General features: G+C 37.3%; 2 protein-coding genes across 12 annotated transcripts in view; both read left to right on the forward strand.

Moving 5' to 3' along the window:
* mthfd1a (methylenetetrahydrofolate dehydrogenase (NADP+ dependent) 1a, methenyltetrahydrofolate cyclohydrolase, formyltetrahydrofolate synthetase) overlaps window positions 1-11967 on the forward strand; it is a 41419-nt gene extending 29452 nt beyond the window's left edge. For 7 of the 11 annotated variants that reach the window (XM_058379608.1, XM_058379600.1, XM_058379602.1 and 4 more), the window contains 16 exons: window positions 375-502; window positions 1712-1758; window positions 1870-1977; window positions 2062-2136; window positions 2866-2964; window positions 3066-3200; window positions 3413-3481; window positions 3644-3755; window positions 5127-5260; window positions 5508-5549; window positions 5662-5762; window positions 5929-6106; window positions 7140-7247; window positions 7395-7529; window positions 10110-10195; window positions 10662-11967. In XM_058379608.1, the coding sequence (XP_058235591.1) occupies window positions 375-502; window positions 1712-1758; window positions 1870-1977; window positions 2062-2136; window positions 2866-2964; window positions 3066-3200; window positions 3413-3481; window positions 3644-3755; window positions 5127-5260; window positions 5508-5549; window positions 5662-5762; window positions 5929-6106; window positions 7140-7247; window positions 7395-7529; window positions 10110-10178 (1540 nt within the window). In that variant the 3' untranslated portion in view covers window positions 10179-10195; window positions 10662-11967. The remainder of the gene's footprint in view (window positions 1-374; window positions 503-1711; window positions 1759-1869; window positions 1978-2061; window positions 2137-2865; window positions 2965-3065; window positions 3201-3412; window positions 3482-3643; window positions 3756-5126; window positions 5261-5507; window positions 5550-5661; window positions 5763-5928; window positions 6107-7139; window positions 7248-7394; window positions 7530-10109; window positions 10196-10661) is intronic. The other 4 variants (XM_058379606.1, XM_058379604.1, XM_058379603.1 and 1 more) reach the window with 4 other exon arrangements.
* A 1707-nt stretch (window positions 11968-13674) lies between these two features.
* Window positions 13675-17514, forward strand: si:dkey-1h6.8 (uncharacterized). The gene is made up of 2 exons (XM_058379638.1): window positions 13675-13760; window positions 15851-17514. Exon 2 carries the CDS (start codon window positions 15972-15974, stop codon window positions 17241-17243), a length of 1272 nt encoding a protein of 423 aa, XP_058235621.1. The 5' UTR covers window positions 13675-13760; window positions 15851-15971; the 3' UTR covers window positions 17244-17514.
* The last annotated feature ends 590 nt before the right edge of the window (window positions 17515-18104 follow it).

The following is an 18104-nucleotide window of genomic DNA, read 5'->3' on the forward strand; positions in this document are numbered from 1 at the left end:
CACACACACACACAGTCATTTTACTGATAAAATACGAGGCATGAACTTGTATTTTCTTTTTAAGTAATCTTTGATCAGTTTATTTTACAGCTCTGACCCTGACACTGGAGACTCCTTCCATTAATCATAATAATCATCTCTTCCTCACAGAATGTCCCTGTGAACAAGCTGTTACTATAGAAACGATAACAATAAGAACGAGGGCATTCCTGTAAGGCTGCTGTTATAGAAATCTAATCATCACCTTCTGACCAATCAGAGCGCAGAATCCAGCAGCACTGTGCTATAACTGGTGAAAGAAGCCAAGTGTTTATTCGTGAAACTCAGTTCTGAACCCGAAACACTGAGGAATATTTTTCTCTTTTTCTGATCAGAATAACGTCCACTCCGCTAAGCGAAGGCCGCCGCACCGTGGCTCTGGGGCTAGCTCAAGCTTTAGGGGGACATTTAAAGGTCAATGCCTTCGCCTGTGTTAGACAGCCGTCTCTACAGCACTGTTTAGGTAAGGATGATAAATACGTAAAGATCTTTAAAGACATCTTGTGTATTTAAATTTAATAAGTGATTATTATGTACTGTATTAGGTTTTTTTATGCTTATATACATACACTTTAATTATTAGCAGTGCTCATAAGGCTTTATAACACCTGCACAGAAAAAAAATTAACCTTGGATCAAACTCAAAAATGTCATTTTGTAACATATTTTGTACAAAAAAATTCTGCAATAACATTAATTTTGAGTGTACATAAGCCCTTATTAACGTCTGACATAACCCTGCATAATGTACAAAGGCTCATTTTAGCATGCATCAGTTGTCATACAGACGGCTTGCTGTCGTTTTGGTGTCAAGTCAATGCAATGACGACTTTATTATATGATTTAATAGACGTTTTGCTGACATAAGTTGACATAAGTTGATAAGGTGACATAAGCTTGTTTTATGTCATTGCTCGTTATGACCCCTCACTTTGCAGTTCAGATTATGCTATTCCAGTCACATGATGATGATGATGATGATGAAAACATTAGAATAAATCTCACCCATATGAAGCATACATATAGCTGTTGTTACCTGTACACAACATTGTTATAGTTTTTTATATAAATATTTACAATTTATATTAATATTTATCATTTTGAAATATTACAAATAACTAGATTTAAGGAGAGTGAAACACATTGTAAATCTCATCGTAAGGTGAAATTCAGGCAAGACAGTTCTTATGACACCCTTATGAAGTCAGCATGGAAGGTGGCATAAGTCTTATGTCAATTTGACATAAAAAATGACTTAAGGGTTAGTCAGGATTGCTGATGCTTGTTGTAATAATTTCTGAAAGTGTGTGTATCTTGTTGACATAAAGGTCTTATGCAGGTGTTATGTAGCCTTATAAACACTAGCTTTATGTAAAGTGACCTATCCTCATTTTTTAATTAATGGTGGTTATTATATTAGAGATCAACTGAACATAATTACTTATATTATTACCATTAATACAATGTGTCTTCTGTTACAAAGCGAAAGGTTATAACATTGATAATCACACAGTCATAAGGCAGTTACAGATCTTCATATGAAGCTCATAAGCAACATTATTATGTAATGGTTATGTCATGTCAAATTAAACACTTTTATTGACTTTTATTATTATCCTCACTTACATAAAATTGGTTTGTTATAAATGTTGTTATAAACACTGTTCATAAGCAGGAGCTGTTGCTGGAGGCGGATATTCCCAGGTCTCCATGAAGGAGGTGTGCTGTATTTTTTTTTTAGGCATTTTAATATAACACGGATTTGTGCTTTCATATGAAAGGGATTTGAACTTCATTGTGTGTGTGTGTGTGTGTGTGTGTGTGTTTCAGACAGGTTTCCAGTCCACAGGAGACTCCGAGGCTCTTTCAGCATCCAGTAGCCTCATCACAGACACCATCACAGCTTACTGTCATTACCAGGCCAAGCTCTCTGACCAGGTTATATCAGTGTGTGTGTGTGTGTGTGTGTGTGTGAGTGTGTGTGTGTGTGTGTGTTCTTCATCATTGTCCCATTGTTTTTAGGCTCTATTTGACCTCTTGGTTCCAGTCAGAGATGAACATCGGTCCTTCTCATCATCCCAGCTCAAAAGGCTTCAGGTATAATCTCACTTTGCTTAAGCTCATAAAGCTGCATAACACCTACATAAGCCCTTTATAAAAGTTTATAAAGACGTGAACCACCAAGAGGTGTTAAAAATACTCATTTTTAGTTTAATATCAAGTTAATACTTGAGTTAGCTGATATTGTATTGTATTTGTGTTGACATAAGGTTGACATTAGAGAGTTATGACAGCTGACTTTTCATGTCAGAGTCACATGATGATGATGATGATGATATTTAGATATCAGTCTCTCTAGCTGTATAATATTGTGACAACTTGTTATATTAACGTTAAATGTACAATTTCTGGGAAGGCTTTCCACAAGGTTTAGGAGTGTGTTTATGGGAATTTTTGACCATTCCTCTAGAAGCGCATTTGTGAGGTCAGGCACTGATGCATCCATGTCTTTATGGACCTTGCTTTGGTCACTGGTGTGCAGTCATGTTGGAACAGGAAGGGGTCATCCCCAAACTGTTCCCACAAAGAGCATGAAATTGTCCAAAATGTCTTGGTATGAAGCTGAAGCATTAAGAGTTCCTTTCACTGGAACTAAGGGGCCGAGTCCAACCCCTGAAAAACAACACCTGAACTCAATGATATGGAGGGGTGTCCCAATACTTTTGGCAACATAGTGCATCTAGAAATGGATATGTAATTGTTGATTATGATTTCTAATAAACCGTAACTGATGATGTAATCGTGTAAATCATCTCCGTGCCTCAGAGACTCGGTGTTGAGAAGTCTGACCCCTCGTCCCTGACCCGAGATGAGATTAGACGCTTGGTCTGGTTGGACATTAATCCAGACGTGAGGACGGTACAAGTAACTCTCGTTATCTCATTAATGTTACAGCACCATGTTGCGTTTATTTATTTATTTATTTATTTATGACACGTGATGTGGTAAACGACTCGGTGCTGCAGGACCGAGAGTCTCTGGACGCTGAGCTGATGGCCATCGTCTCTCTGAGCAGGAGTGTAGAGGACCTGCAGGACAGACTGGCTCGGATGGTGGTGGCTAACAACACGTCTGGAGAGCCGATAACCGCCGAGGACCTGGTGTGTGTGTGCGTGTGTGTGTGTGTGTGTATGCGTGTGTGTATGCGTGTGTGTGTGTGTGCATTACGATCTCATGAACCTCGACTTACTATCATAAAGTAGTCCGTAATAATTGAAATGTAATTCTGAATACAAGGAACTACTTTCCCTGTGGTGTGTGTGTGTGTGTGTGTGATTGACTCCCTACATCCTAACATACTTTTTCATCTCAGGGTGTTAGCAGTCTCGTAGGTCTGCTGTTGAAGGAATCCCTGAAGCCGTGTTTGATGCAGACCCTGGAGGTATAATAATAATAATAATAATAATAATAATAATAATAATAATAATATATTGTTTTGTATAATAATTCTTCTGGTTTCTAAAGTGAAAAAATATCTAAAGTATCTCTCTCTCTCTCTCTCTCTCTCTCTCTCTCTCTCACACACACACACACACACACACAGGGAACTCCTGTCTTTCTTCACTTCAGTCCATTAGCTGATGTCGCTTGGGGCAGTCCTTCCATCATGGCAGATCGAATGGCTCTGAAATTGGTTGGGCCTCAGGGTTTTGTGGGTGAGACCTGCTCTGTCACTCAAACTCATGAGCAGGAGATTTGGCTTCTCTTCTTCTTCTTCTTCTTCTTCTTCTTCTTCTTCTTCTTCTTCTTCTTCTTCTCTGCACTTCATCTTGAAGCTACGTATCAAATCCCCAGAGTTCAGTTATACACCTACAGACATTAGTTGGACTGGAGTCATGAGAAGAGTGTAGGTGTTAAATCAGTGCTGGGGATTGATCTAAAAATGGCGTTAAAGTGAGCAGGACAGATTTTACACCTCTTATTCGGACTCTGCAGAACACTGCAGGGGTGCCAATAATTTTGGAGATGACTCTTTACTCATGTGTTTTACTTCCAAATATATTTTTTTATGTAAGTATCAAAAAGTTTTGAAAGTAGGAACAGTTTCCAACACTGACTATGCGTCTTTATAGTTAAACCCAAAAGTATTGGCACCCTCCATCTGAAATATGAGTGACATATAAAGCTTATAACTAAAGTGATTTCTGTAATATTATTATTGACATCCTCATGATTAATTAAATCACTAAATGATTCAATTTTAATGCAGTATTTTAATCTTAAACATATAATTAAGAGTATTGTAAATTACTGAATACGTTATCAGAATCAATGCGTTATTTTTTTTTTTGCAAATATTGGTTAAAAATTATTGGCACCCCCACGATTAATTGGTGCCAATTACAACTCTTAAAACCAAAAGATCAGAAAACTTTTAAACGATATATCGGAACACTTCTCCATGCAGAACTTTTCAAGGGTGCCAATACTTTTGTATCTGACACTATATTGTTGTGCTTACTTTTTTTTTTTACATACATTTAAATACAGACTAATGATTATAAATTTTAAAAATAAATAACTAAATTAAATTAAATTAAAAAATACCTAAATAAATACATAAATGAATAAGTAATTAAATTAAATTAAATTAAATTAAATTAAATTAAATTAAATTAAATTAAATTAAATTAAATTAAATTAAATTAAATTAAATTATATACTGTTTAAAAAACATCTTCCTGCTTTGGTCTAAGTATGATTTTAATGGTCAGTTCCAGAAGTATTGGCACCCCTGGTGATATAAATCACAGTTTGTAAAATATACAACACAAGCACGGAGTGATAATTGAAGCATAAATATCTGCAGACTTTTATAGTTTTCACATGTTTTCTTAATTAGTGCTTTTATAATTTTGGTTCATAATTATTGGCACCCAACAACATTAAGCAATGACCTGCACTGTACTGCTTTTCATTACAGTGCATGTTAAGGGGTGCCAATACTTTTACAAATGACTGTGTTACTTTAAAAGACAAAACATTGAACATTTCACCATGAACATCTCCACTTTCACCCCGATCAGTCAGCGAGACACCTCACTGTGAGAACTTCTTCAGCATCACGTGTCGGTCCTCAGGCCTGAGACCCCACGTGCTGGTGATGGTGACGTCCGTACGAGCCCTGAAGACGTGCGGCGGTGGTGCTGGTGGTCCGCCGGTGAGTCTCTGTTTCTGTAATGAAATGTTCTGTAAGGAATGAGAGTGTGTGTAGAAGATTAAGTTCTCTCTGTCTTTCTGATGTTCTCTCTCCATCTCTCTCTCTCTCTCTCTCTCTCACACACACACACACACAGTGAAGTCAGGTCTTAATGTACGTTACTTTTCCTCATTAAAATAATCTGAGCTTCTTCACGTGTAAGAAATAAAAAAGATAGCACGAGTAATTAGCCTATTTTTTTTTCCAGCTCACAGCCGGATTTCCTTTACATGAAGAATGCTTGAAGCAGGTACAACCTGGTCTAATATGATGTCTTGAGGAATGTTCACTCTTCCTGTTTCGATTATTTTATTGATTTAATCTCTTTAGATGTTCTGCCATGATTCCTCTCTGTGCTCTAGAACCTGGAGCTGCTGGAGAAAGGCTGCGTTCATCTGAAGAGGAGATTAGAGACGGCCAGGGCGTACGGAGTACCTGTGGTGGTGGCTGTGAACACCTTCAGGTCAGAAGCAGCTCTGACGGGAGTGGTAGTTGCTATAGCAACACCTGGCTCAGAGAGACCTGTGTATCTTCATGTAGTTAGTGATCTTTAATTAACATGTATGGAAGGAGTCTCCAGTGTCAGAGCTTTATAAGAGAACTGATGAAGGCGTGTCTGCTGTGTGTAGGTGTGACACCGAGGCTGAGGTGGAGGTGGTGTGTGAGCAGGCGAGGAGGTTCGGAGCGCTCGAGGCAGTGAAGTGCAGCAGCTGGTCTGAAGGGGGCGCTGGAGCACTGGAGCTCGCACACTGCGTTCAGAGAGCGGCCGAGATCCAGAGCACACTGCACTTCCCCTACCAGCTGCAGGTATACACACACACACACACTTGCATAAGATTCAAAATTATTGTTAGGAAACACATTTAAGTGCAATTGTTTTCCCTTTAATTGCAAACAAGCATGCAACCAAAACCCTACATATAAATAATAATAATAATAATAATAATAATAATTATTATTTAATTATTATTTATTATTATTATTATTATTATTATTATTATTATTATTATTATTATTATTTTATTATTATTTGAATATTTGTGACTTTTTAAAAGAAAAAAATTATACTAGTAATGTAAATAATAGGCATGATAAGGTTTTTAACATACTAAAATAAACAAATAAATAAAAACAATTAAATAAATAATATTTTTTAAAATAATAATAAATAAATATCTTATGCAATATATATATATATATATATATATATATATATATATATATATATATATACATATATATAATATTATACTATAATAATATAATAATAATTATAATAATAAGATTATTATATAATAATATAATACCATAATATACTATAATAATATATATTAATATATTATAATATTTAAAAATATTATTCACTTGCTTGTTGTTTATGGCCTGGTTTCCAATAATTAATTGAATAAGCAATTAAGGGATCAGTAAATTAAATTATTAAAGAATCATGTAATTCTGTAATTGAGTATTATTCCATGGTTTCATTCTCAGAGTAAAATTAGAGAGGTTTACTTCTTTAATTTTAGAGACTTTTTTAAGGTTGGGACGTAACGACAAACCTCCATTTAGATGATAATAATCTTTTCAGACTGATTTATTTATTTATCGTTAAGGGAACAGCGGCGTATTATCACCATCCTCCTCTGAGAAATGGAGCAAAGTCAATTATCACTTCTGAGGTGGAGCTGTTTCATTATCAGCCTGGATTTCTAATATTAAATACGTAATTCTCACAGACAGAGAGAACGAGAAGCAGCAGGGAAACTCCTGGTTTATCTGTGTGTGTGTGTGTGTGTGTGTAGTTAATAGATTAATAGAGAGTTCTGTTGTTTGGTTTCAGATGTCTGTAATTGATAAATTGAGAAGAGAAGCCCAGCAGATGTTTGGTGCTGAAGATGTGGAGCTTTCAGCTGAAGCTAAAGAGAAGCTTGAACTTTATAGAAAGCAGGTGGGGTTTAGTCCTCGGGTTAAGGCTCGGTAGATCAGGTTTGGAAAAAAAAGAAAACAGTTCATTTTCATGATTCTCATGTTTCTGTCCTGTTCTTCTGGGTCATTATACGTTTATAAACATCTCACATGTTCCTGATGCTCTCAGGGTTTTGGACATTACCCAGTGTGCATCACTGAGAGCCACATATGTATGAGGAATGAAGCTGAAGTGAAGGTGCTGCCGATTTCAGATGTCCAGGCCTACGCAGGAGCAGGATTTCTTTGCTTTGTGGCAAATATGGTGAGCTTTACACCCTTTACAGCCTCTGCTCCTCTGCTGGACGCATCACACACTCACACTCCTTTGTAGAGGTGTGAAGATTCGTCATGTATTTATAGCAAGGCTGTGGATGAAGAAGGAGGAGTGGCTTCTGTAAGTCTGTCAGTCCCGGTGAAGGTGTTTGAAAGAGGTATGGTCTCTGGTCTATTTGTCAACCCCAGTAAAGATGTTAATGTGGAGAATGCTTTGTGCCTGTCAATCACAGTAAAGGAGGCGTGGCCTCTGTTTTGTTGGGTATTTTTTGTTAGACGTCTTGAAGATAGTGACAGGGTAAAGGATGTAAAAGAGATGGGAAGGAGGCGTGGCTTCTGTACTTGTCAGTGCCAGTGAAAGATGTGAAGGAGGCATGGCCTCTGTGCTGGTCAGTCCCAGTGAAGGAGGCATGGCCTCTGTACTGGTCAGTCCCAGTGAAGGAGGTTTGGTCAATGTGCTGGTCAGTTATAGTTAAGGAGGCATGTCCTCTCTGACTGACACAGTTAAGGAGGTGTGGCCTTTGCCCTGATTGTAGCGGCAGTAAAAAAAAGTGAAAGAGATGGGATCTCTGCATCTGTCAGTCTCTATGAAGGAGGCGTGGCTTCTGTACCTGTCAGTCCCAGTCAAGGAGGTGTGGCTTTTCTTTCTCTCAGTAAAAAAGCAGCATGACTTATGTGTCTGTGATTCCCAAAGAACAAGGTGAAAAGGGGTGTGGCCTTTTTTTTAAATCTAGAAAGCAAGCATGTACTTATCAAGCAGATGAAGGAGGCGTGGCCTTTATTCCGTTTTTGTTAGCCCTATTAAAAGAAGTGGCCTTTGTGTGTGTCAATCTGAATGAAAGAGGAGTTGCTTCAGCCTTTCTTTTCATCTATCTTTGTATAACGGAGACGAAGGAGGCGGGGTTTCTGTTCCTGTCAGCTCCAGTGGAGGAGGCGTGGCCTCTCTACATGTCCATAACTTTTTTGTTATATAATCTTGTCAGGAAGGGGGTAGAAATGTTACACTGTGTGGTGTTGTGTAATATCTAACTTGTTTATTTTCCAGACACAAGTTCATGAAAATGAAAAGGTCTCGTGTCAAATCAATCCTGAAGCGTATCACACACGCTGTACGGCGAGTGAGAGGAGAGACCACGGTGATGAGTCAACGGTGCTGATGAGTCTGAGAGAATGTGCCTCACACTGGTCACGCGTGGAGCAGATATTTTTATCCAGACGTGTTGCTAGGTTGCAAGTCTGCGCAGAGCTCGAGAACCTCCGCGAGAGGCAGCATTGATCCGAGTGACCTTAGCACATTCGGAGGATTTATAGAGCAGAATTTTTTAAGCATTCTTTTTTTTCCTCCTTCTTCTCCTACAGTGTTTTAAATAAAGCTTGTGTTCATGTCAGGAACGAGGCTCGGGTTCAGATTCCACCAGATGATGTTATTCATTCCACGCTGATGATTTTACTCACGCTAAAGAAGAAGGATTCGTTTTGTTGCAGTGAACTAATCACTCGTTGTTTCAGTTTGTTATTACTGGTCACACTTTATAAGCCTTGAAGGTGGTGTTATTAGACCTGTATGACACCTACATAAACTCCGACAGAAAATAGCTGTTACACCTACATATCTGGTCATAAAGACTTTTTACATGTGGAGCCCCACTAGACTGTATTGTTTGTTTGTTTAATTTTAATAACAAGTCTATGTCAAGACATAACACCAAGTGACGTAAGATGGAGTTAGGAAGCATCAAAAACTGCTCACTGTAATAGCACAGTTATGCATGTCTATGTCATGCGACATATCATTCCTAGAATGTTTATACTGTAATGATCCATTTATGTATAGTTATGTATATTATGATGTTGACATAAGGTTCTTATGACAGCTATGTGTATCAATGTCTGTTGACATTGACCATAACCATATTACGACTGACACTTTCTAGAATGATTACACTATAATAATAACAACACAGTTATGTGCGTTCTTGTGTCTGACCCTGTAAGACTGTATGTTCCATATTCATGCTTATAAGGTCTTTATGAATACCTATAACACTGAGTTAATGCACTAATGACTTATGAGTTATGAGAATAGTATATTTTTTACTTGGGCCTGGATTTTCAGCATGCTGTCATAATTGCAATTTGCGGTATGACTTTGCATAAAGGTCATATTCATAGGGCTACATAACCCTTACACAAGCCCTTTATAACAACTTATGTAATGCTGATCATTTGTATGTTCTCTGAGTTAGAGAAAATTTCTAATTTCATTTAAACCCACATTATTGTCACCATGTAGTCCTGATATTCCAGAAGCTACAAGAGATACAAATGACATTGCCATGACATTAAAGCCTAGGTGTTATAACAGCCTTATGTCAACAAAAATCGGTGTTATGTTAAAATGGTAATTAGACTGATCAAATCAGCCTTTGTGACAGCTCAGCATTTGATGAGTGTTTATGAAGGTTGATGTCAGTTGTCATAAAAAGCTTATGCAGGTGTCATGTCAGGCTTATGAACACTGTTTTAAGAAAACTGTGACAATTTATTATTATTTTTTATTTTTTTGCAGAAAAACTGTCATGAAGATCCGACATGGCCACGTTTGCTTGTGGACAGTCACCTTCAGAGAAACTTCTAGTAGCTCCAGTGTTTTAGGTAAGTTTATAATTTAACAAACCTTTTATGACAGCTCATGTAAACCTTAATACCTGTTTATAAGCACTCATTCCAATATGCGTCAGCTGACACAAAAAGGCAGGGTGGCTGTGTCAAGTGACATAGCATTAGGTTATGACACATTCCAGAATGCTTATACTGTTATAATACAGTTTCTGTCTGATTTGCTCAGAACCCTCAGTATGTCTGCTCATAATGAATGAATACCTCTATACTACTTCATGATTACACTTTTACAGCTTTAATTACAGCTGACATAAAGCACCATAGCTGTTTTTAGTTTGTAACTTGTTCTGATTGGGAAACACTCTACAAATAACCTTTAAGAGATGAAGAAAGGGGTTCTAGATTTGATGGAAAACTGCTAATCAATACAGAAATCAATCCTGCAGATGATTGTGGAGAAGGTTTAATAAATCATTCCTGGATTTATTTTCTGTTACAGGATCGAGTTCCATCACTGGAGGAAATGAGCTCACGTTCCGAGAAGGTTCGGGGGGAAAAAATGCATTTTTCTTTAACTGTAACTTCTGCGAGTTACTCGACCCGTCCATCAGGAGAAGCAGCTGCAGCTCGGTGTGTGTGTGTGTGTGTGTGTGTGTGGTTTAGTAATATGACTAAAGCACAGTGAACACATCCAGCTATGATGTATTCAGCCATGTGATTTTACTATTCCACCCAAACACACGCGTATTTTCTTTATTTATAATTCAGCACTTTTCTACTCTCAGATGTTGTTAATTTATTAATTATCTTCATTTGTCTTGAAGCTACTTTCTTTCCACCAATGGAGTCTTTAATCCACAATCTTTTCCTTTCAACTTGTTCTGTAACACAGCTCTAATGCATGAGTATGATGTTTACACACGACTTTTATCATTTATATGCACTTGTATACATTGTGCTTTGTACATATCGGTGTATCAAACACACCCTAAGAAGTGTTCTTTCACATTTAGGAAGAATCAGACATTTATAAAAAAAAAAATTAAAACATTTATAAACAAACAAACATTATAATTCTGATTTAACCGATTAAATGTATTGTCATTTTTTTTTTTTCAGTAAATTTTTTTATTTGATTTTTTAAAATTAATTTTATTTTTTTATTTTCAATTTAAAAAAATCTTAATTAATTTTTTCAACATTTTTTATTTTAAATTTAAATTTTAAATTAATTTTTTCAACATCTTTTTTATTTTAAATTAAATTTTTTTATTTATTAAAAAAATAATAATTTCTTACATCACTACCCTATGGTTTTATATCAGATACAGGAGTTTTATCCAGTGGTTTAATCCCAGACATATACAGTATGTAATTTGTCTCCACTGTGATTTGAATGCTTTTGATTTCTGATTGGTCAGAAAATGTTGATTCGATTTCCTTCACTGCAGGTTCACATGAATGCGCTTGTGGTTGTTCTCGTTTCTATAGTAACGGCTTGTTCACAGGGACCCGAGTCCTTAAACAGTTCATATGAAACGTTCTCTTACAGTCAGGAAACGTTTTCAGGAAAAAGGTGTTTATGCGTTTTTGCGGTTTCTCTTTGATAAGCTTTCTTTGTTGTGTTGTTTTGTTTGTTTTTGTCTTATTCACTTGGAGATAGTGGAAATAAACAAGAAGCTGGTGAGGGGACGACTGTTTATAGCCCCTATAACGTGAGTGAAAATCAACTTAAATGTAACTATAAATGGTTAAAAAGTATAATATGTTGCTTTTATAAATAATAAATAAAATATTGTAACCATTAGCACTTTGTTGTGGTATAACAGGAATAAAACATTTCAGGAAACAGTTACTGTGGTAACAATAACCAGGGGCCACTTTTAATCCTTTCTGTTGGGTACTGGTAAAAACTAGTACTAAAATATTGGATTTTTGAGCTTGTGTATTTATTTATTCATTTTTCTATTTATTTATTTTTCTCCTACATTAAGCATGCTTTTCTACATTATTTTCTTCTCCACACTAAAATAGTATCAGGTGCTTGTTTTTTTTCCATCAGAGCATCTATCTAAATAATGCAATTCTATATTTAAGGCCAAAACAAAGAATGGCTTTAAGGCGAAAGACAAAAAGCGTGTGAGAAACAAAGTCCTGTCTATTAAACTATAACTAACCCAAAGGACACACACACTGATCGGGAGACACACACACACACACACACACACACACTGATCAGGAGACACACACACACACACACACACACTGATCAGGAGACACACACACACACACACACACACACACACACTGATCAGGAGACACACACACACACACACACACACACACACTGATCAGGAGACACACACACACACACACACACACACACTGATCAGGAGACACACACACACACACACACACTGATCAGGAGACACACACACACACACACACACTGATCAGGAGACACACACACACACACACACACACACACTGATCAGGAGACACACACACACACACACACACACACACACTGATCAGGAGACACACACACAGACACACACACTGATCAGGAGACAGTTTATGTCGTATGTGTTTATGAACATACGTGTTCCTGGTGAAAATATAACCCAATATAACCATGTGTGTGTGTGTGTGTGTGTGTTATGGAATAATGTGATGAGCGTGTGATTTAATATCACAGTCAAATAGATATTATTATTTTTCTATTTTTTATCTTCAAGGATTTCTGATATTCTATCAGGTCTGGTCATCTGTAAATTAATTAATTAATTAATAACTTAAGAAAAACTATCTACTCTGCAAAAAAAAATGATATTGTCTTTGAAACAAGACTATGATTTATTTCCACATGTGAATCTAAATTTGTTTCATTTATTTCTACATGTGAATCTTCAACATGATTCATTAATTTCATTTGATTATGCAAAGTCATACCACAAATTGCAATTATGACAGCATGCTGAAAATCCAGGCCCAAGTAAAAAATATACTATTCTCATAACTCATAAGTCATTAGTGCATTAAGTCAGTGTTATAGGTATTCATAAAGACCTTATAAGCATGAATATGGAACATACAGTCTTACAGGGTCAGACACAAGAACGCACATAACTGTGTTGTTATTATTATAGTGTAATCAGTGATGTATAGTGATTCGTTGAAATTTATGTACTATTTTATTACATGTAGGCATTTCTGTATTCACATTCTACATGTTAATGGCAGACATTTCCGCTTCTAAACTCTTTCTCATGCTACACACACCATGTGCTGCAGATGATGCCGAAGCACCAGATAATAGTTCAGTGTAAATGAGATCATCTCCTTTAAAGCCAAACCTAATGACCGCTTCATTCCTGCTGAGATGTCGACATTACAATCGGGTTCGTGACGTCAGCGGCAGCACTGCTATAAACACCATGTGGATGATGTCATCGGGGACTGTCAGTCAGACGGTTGCTATGGAAACTGATGAGTGCATGGTGCAAACAGAGCTTCACACACACACACAGACACACACACACATACAGTCACATGCACTCACACATCGAGCTCCACCAGCGCGCGCTCCAGTACACAGGTAGGTGATGCTGATGCGTTTTCATGCTTTTTTATATTTTTAGAAGGTGAGATTTAACATGTTTCAAAAGATAAAAGCGTAAAAATCTGATGCTTTCTTACATGCAAACTGCAAATGTGCACAGAACCCAGCCTGGAAACTTTATTCTGCAGAATGGCTGTGTGTTCTCTGCACATTTTAGTCATCATAAAATAAAACAGAAATGTTATTATTATTATTATTATTATTATTATTATTATTATTATTATTATTATTATTATTATTATTATTATTATTATTATTTATTTATTTATTTACATTTATTCCTGATTATGTTTCCACAGCTTTAATTGTTTTTATTTTTACATATATATATATATATATATTTAAATATTTATTTCTTTATTTTTACTTAGAATACTGTTAGAACTTCTTATAAAAGTGTTTTTTGGGGGTGGGGTTATAGTGATGATATCATCTGAATACAATAAACTATAAGCTAGCTAGCTAACTGAATTAAAAATGTGGTTCTTCAAGGGTTCTTTCAGTGATAAAAGGCTTTAGCCTTGTAGCCTTGTTGATATATTTATTTACAGAATTTATTTTTACCTATTATTATTATTATTATTTTTTTCACTGAGTTTCAGCTGTCAGCTCACATGAAGACGCTGTTCCACTCGTTGAAAATGAAGCTGTTTTCATTTTTATTCGCGAGATCATGTTTTCACGTTTGTTAGCATTACTGATATTAGGCAGCTTCAGCTGCTAATTTACATATTGATGAATATTCATACAGCCTGGTATTTTACAAGGTAACGTTTTAACGAGGTTAAAGATGTACAAATAGCGCTAAATATTTTAGTTGACTCCTGAGCCTTGTGAAGTAACTGTGTGTGTGTGTGTGTGTGTGTGTTTCTATGTAAACAAAAGAGCACAAAGGCTTCATTAAGTTTAATCCATACCCCAGCTCCAAGTGGAAAAACACAGCATCTGTATTTACCCGCGTTGCTGTTGGTTTTTATCTGTAGAGGAACAAACAGTCAATAAAGTCAATACAGTGGATTATTCAGTCACTTCTAATAATCCCAGTGCTGAGTTAACTCGTTCAGTAAGTCCAACAGGACATGGAATTTATGAGGGGTGTGTGTGTGTGTGTGTGTGTGCTTTGTTAATACTTGGGATGTAAATTTATGGCACATGCAGTGCAGCAAGACTTTGAACTCTCTGACATTTTTAATTATAGAAGTGAATCATTTAGTACAGCAATAATATGATTCAATTCAGAACACATGATTCACTTTAGCATTGATATGATTCCATTCAACAGACTGACAGTTCTCAGACTGATATGATTCAGATCTCAGATTGATATGATTCACTTCAGCACTAATATGATTCAGTTCAGGACTGATATGATTCAGATCTCAGATTGATATGATTCACTTCAGCACTGATATTATTCAATTAAGTACTGATATGATTCAGTTCAGCACTTTGATGATTCAGTTCAGGACTTCTATAATTCAGTAAAGTGCTGATATTATTCAACTAAGCACGGATATGATTCAGTGTTCAGATTGATGTGATTTATTTCAGCACTGATATGATTCAGTTCAGGACTGTGATGATTCACCTCAGGACTGATATGATTCAGTTCAGCAATGATATGATTCAGTTCAGGACTGATATGATTCAGTTCAGGACTGATATGATTCTCTTCGGCACTATAATATTGGAATTTAAATAAACTCTTCGAAAATGTAAATATCTTTTAAGCATTCTTTTAGGGAGAATCTGTAAAGTTGTAAGTAACCAAAAGCAATTTTCTTATCAGAAAGGGTTTAAACACCAGAACACATTTGGATGCTAAGAACCCTAAGAACCTTAGAAAATCCATAATTTCCTAAGTGTGTAGTCTTATGATGCCTTGCTGTAAAATTGTATACAGTTATTGTGATTAAAAATCATCGCTTGTCATAAAAATCTTCCGAAGGTTCAAAAATAAAAAAAAAGGTTGAGGTGTCCATTTTAAAGAAACAGCTATTTTACATATTCTATAGAAACATTTATTTTGATATTATCCTGATTTTGTTGTTGTTGTTGCATTGCAGCAGTTTTACCAGTTTAAGTCATTGATATCTGAGGAAGACATCATCTCTAAAGCATCGTTTCATGTTTCCTGGATACGGGTTCCTTACGTCTGCTGGAGGAACCTTAATTACCTCATAACCGATGGCGACTGAAGAAAGCAACGATGCAGAGTTCCAGGAAAAAACAGGCTTGAAGAGGAAACTAACAGGACCACCACGACTTCTGTTGGGCAAATCCAGGTCTCCGGGTCAAGAGGAGAGGAAATCAAGAAAGCATAGAAGACATGACGAGGACGCCGACGACACGCCAACGGACGCAGCGAAAGACGAGCAAAGCCCTGAATCGCACGAGCAGACGAGTCCTGAACCTCCTGAAATGCTCCTAACTACAGAACCTGATGGAGGAACTTGTACAGATCTTCAAGAAAGGTGTTTGGAAACTAATTTGGAACAAAACACAAAGAAAAGGCGGAGAAGAAGCAAAGCTGGAGCGACCATTAGACGGATTTTCTCCTGCGTTCGGAAGAGAAAGGAGCTGGGAATGAAAGCTGTGGAGGACGCTGAGCAAAACACGTACCACGGAGGACACATCAACATCCAAGACGAGGAACTCCTCACACATTCAGGCGAATCCTTGAAAATGAAGAAGCCGGTTAAGAAGATCAGCTCAAGGAAGTTCAAGGTGCGAATGTGGCGCGTCTTCAGAAAACGTTCATCCACAAGCAAGCAGGAAGGGGAAGAACGTGGAGAAGAACGATATAATGATACCTTCACTGAAATATCTTCAGAAACAGGTGCTGGTCAGCGGATATCTGCAGAACCACCAGCTGTGGAGGATCAGCAAAATGATTCGAGCCTGATTGTCGAGGACGTGACCAGAATCTGTGAGGAAAACTGTTTGGAATCACAAGATTCCAAAAATGAGGTTATAGAAATGGGTTCCTTGAACATAGACGTGAACGTCGTCTCGAATGCTGTGTTCGTTCATGAAACCGAAAGTCCCCAACATCCACCTGAACCCCACGTCTCACGCCTCTCAGATGAAGAGATTCAGATGAGCGAGTCTTCGCTAACAGAGGTTAACGAGTCTGATTCTGATCCGGAAGATCCCAGGTCGTCTCCTGAAGATCCGGTTAGAATGGATGACATGCTAGTCGATGTTCCGGTTTTCAAATGCAAACCCGTCATCACGATAGAAGATGTTCACTCATCAGAAGAAGAGAACGACGAATTGTTCGAAAACGTGGCTCCGCGATACGGAACCCTGTCTCCGCTCGTCTCGCTTAACGGATCCTGTTACACGTTAAAGACTCCGGAGAGACGTTTTTCCGAGATCCTGCTCGCTCAGACGGCTTTGTCTTTGGTCCGAGCAGCTATTAGCGGCGCCGTAGAACAACTTTCGGCTGAGCTGTAGAGCCGTCAGATGGATCAGGATCGTGTTTAACACTCGCTAAACAAAACACAAAAGCTAATCCGCACAAATATCACGCTGAGGCACGGCTTCGGATCGTCGGATGAACGTCAGTGTGCTTTTGTTCCTGCTTGTTGTGAGACGGTATTGTGCTCAGAGTAACAGATCTGTATCATGTTTTGACCTGTAGGTGTTTTCAGTGTTACCTTGATATAATAAAGATGATCAGAAATATGGCAGAAATATCTCTGGAAAATAAATATATATGTAAGTGCTCGTATTTTGTTACTTCTCCCACAGTCGTACGGTATTTTTAGCCGGAATGTGACATGTGAATCTCTCATATGACTGCGACGTAAGCCTGGTTACTATAGCAATGCAGATCCCACGTGTTGCAGTTTCCAGCTACACAACATGTTGTTTTGCACTGATTCTTTTTTTTTTTCATACACGAGTCTTGTGGAAATAAAACTTACAAAACAATTACAAAAAAAGTCTGGATTGGCTTTGTGTTACGATGAAAAGGAATCTTTGAACTTGTTGTTTTAAATAAATGGAAATTTGCGGTGAGAGCAGGCAGGGAAAGAAGCCATTTATCTTCCTGTGGATTATCTCCACATGGAAATGGAAACCATGTAGGCAAATGTGTTACGCTCAGGAGCTCCTGCTCAAGGTTGGCCTCAACGTTCAGCCGAGACCGCGGACGACTCGGTTTCCGTCGCATACAATCAGTAAAGTCTGAAGAGCACTTGGAGCAACGGTGAGAGTTTGTGAATTGTGAAGGAAAGATTCCCTTTTTTCAAGCAAACGCTTCCCTCTAGTGGTCAAGCAGGAAGATTCAACCTCTAAATAAATAAATAAATA

This window comes from Hemibagrus wyckioides, linkage group LG25 (assembly GCF_019097595.1).
Source record: "Hemibagrus wyckioides isolate EC202008001 linkage group LG25, SWU_Hwy_1.0, whole genome shotgun sequence".
Classification (NCBI taxonomy): domain Eukaryota; kingdom Metazoa; phylum Chordata; class Actinopteri; order Siluriformes; family Bagridae; genus Hemibagrus; species Hemibagrus wyckioides.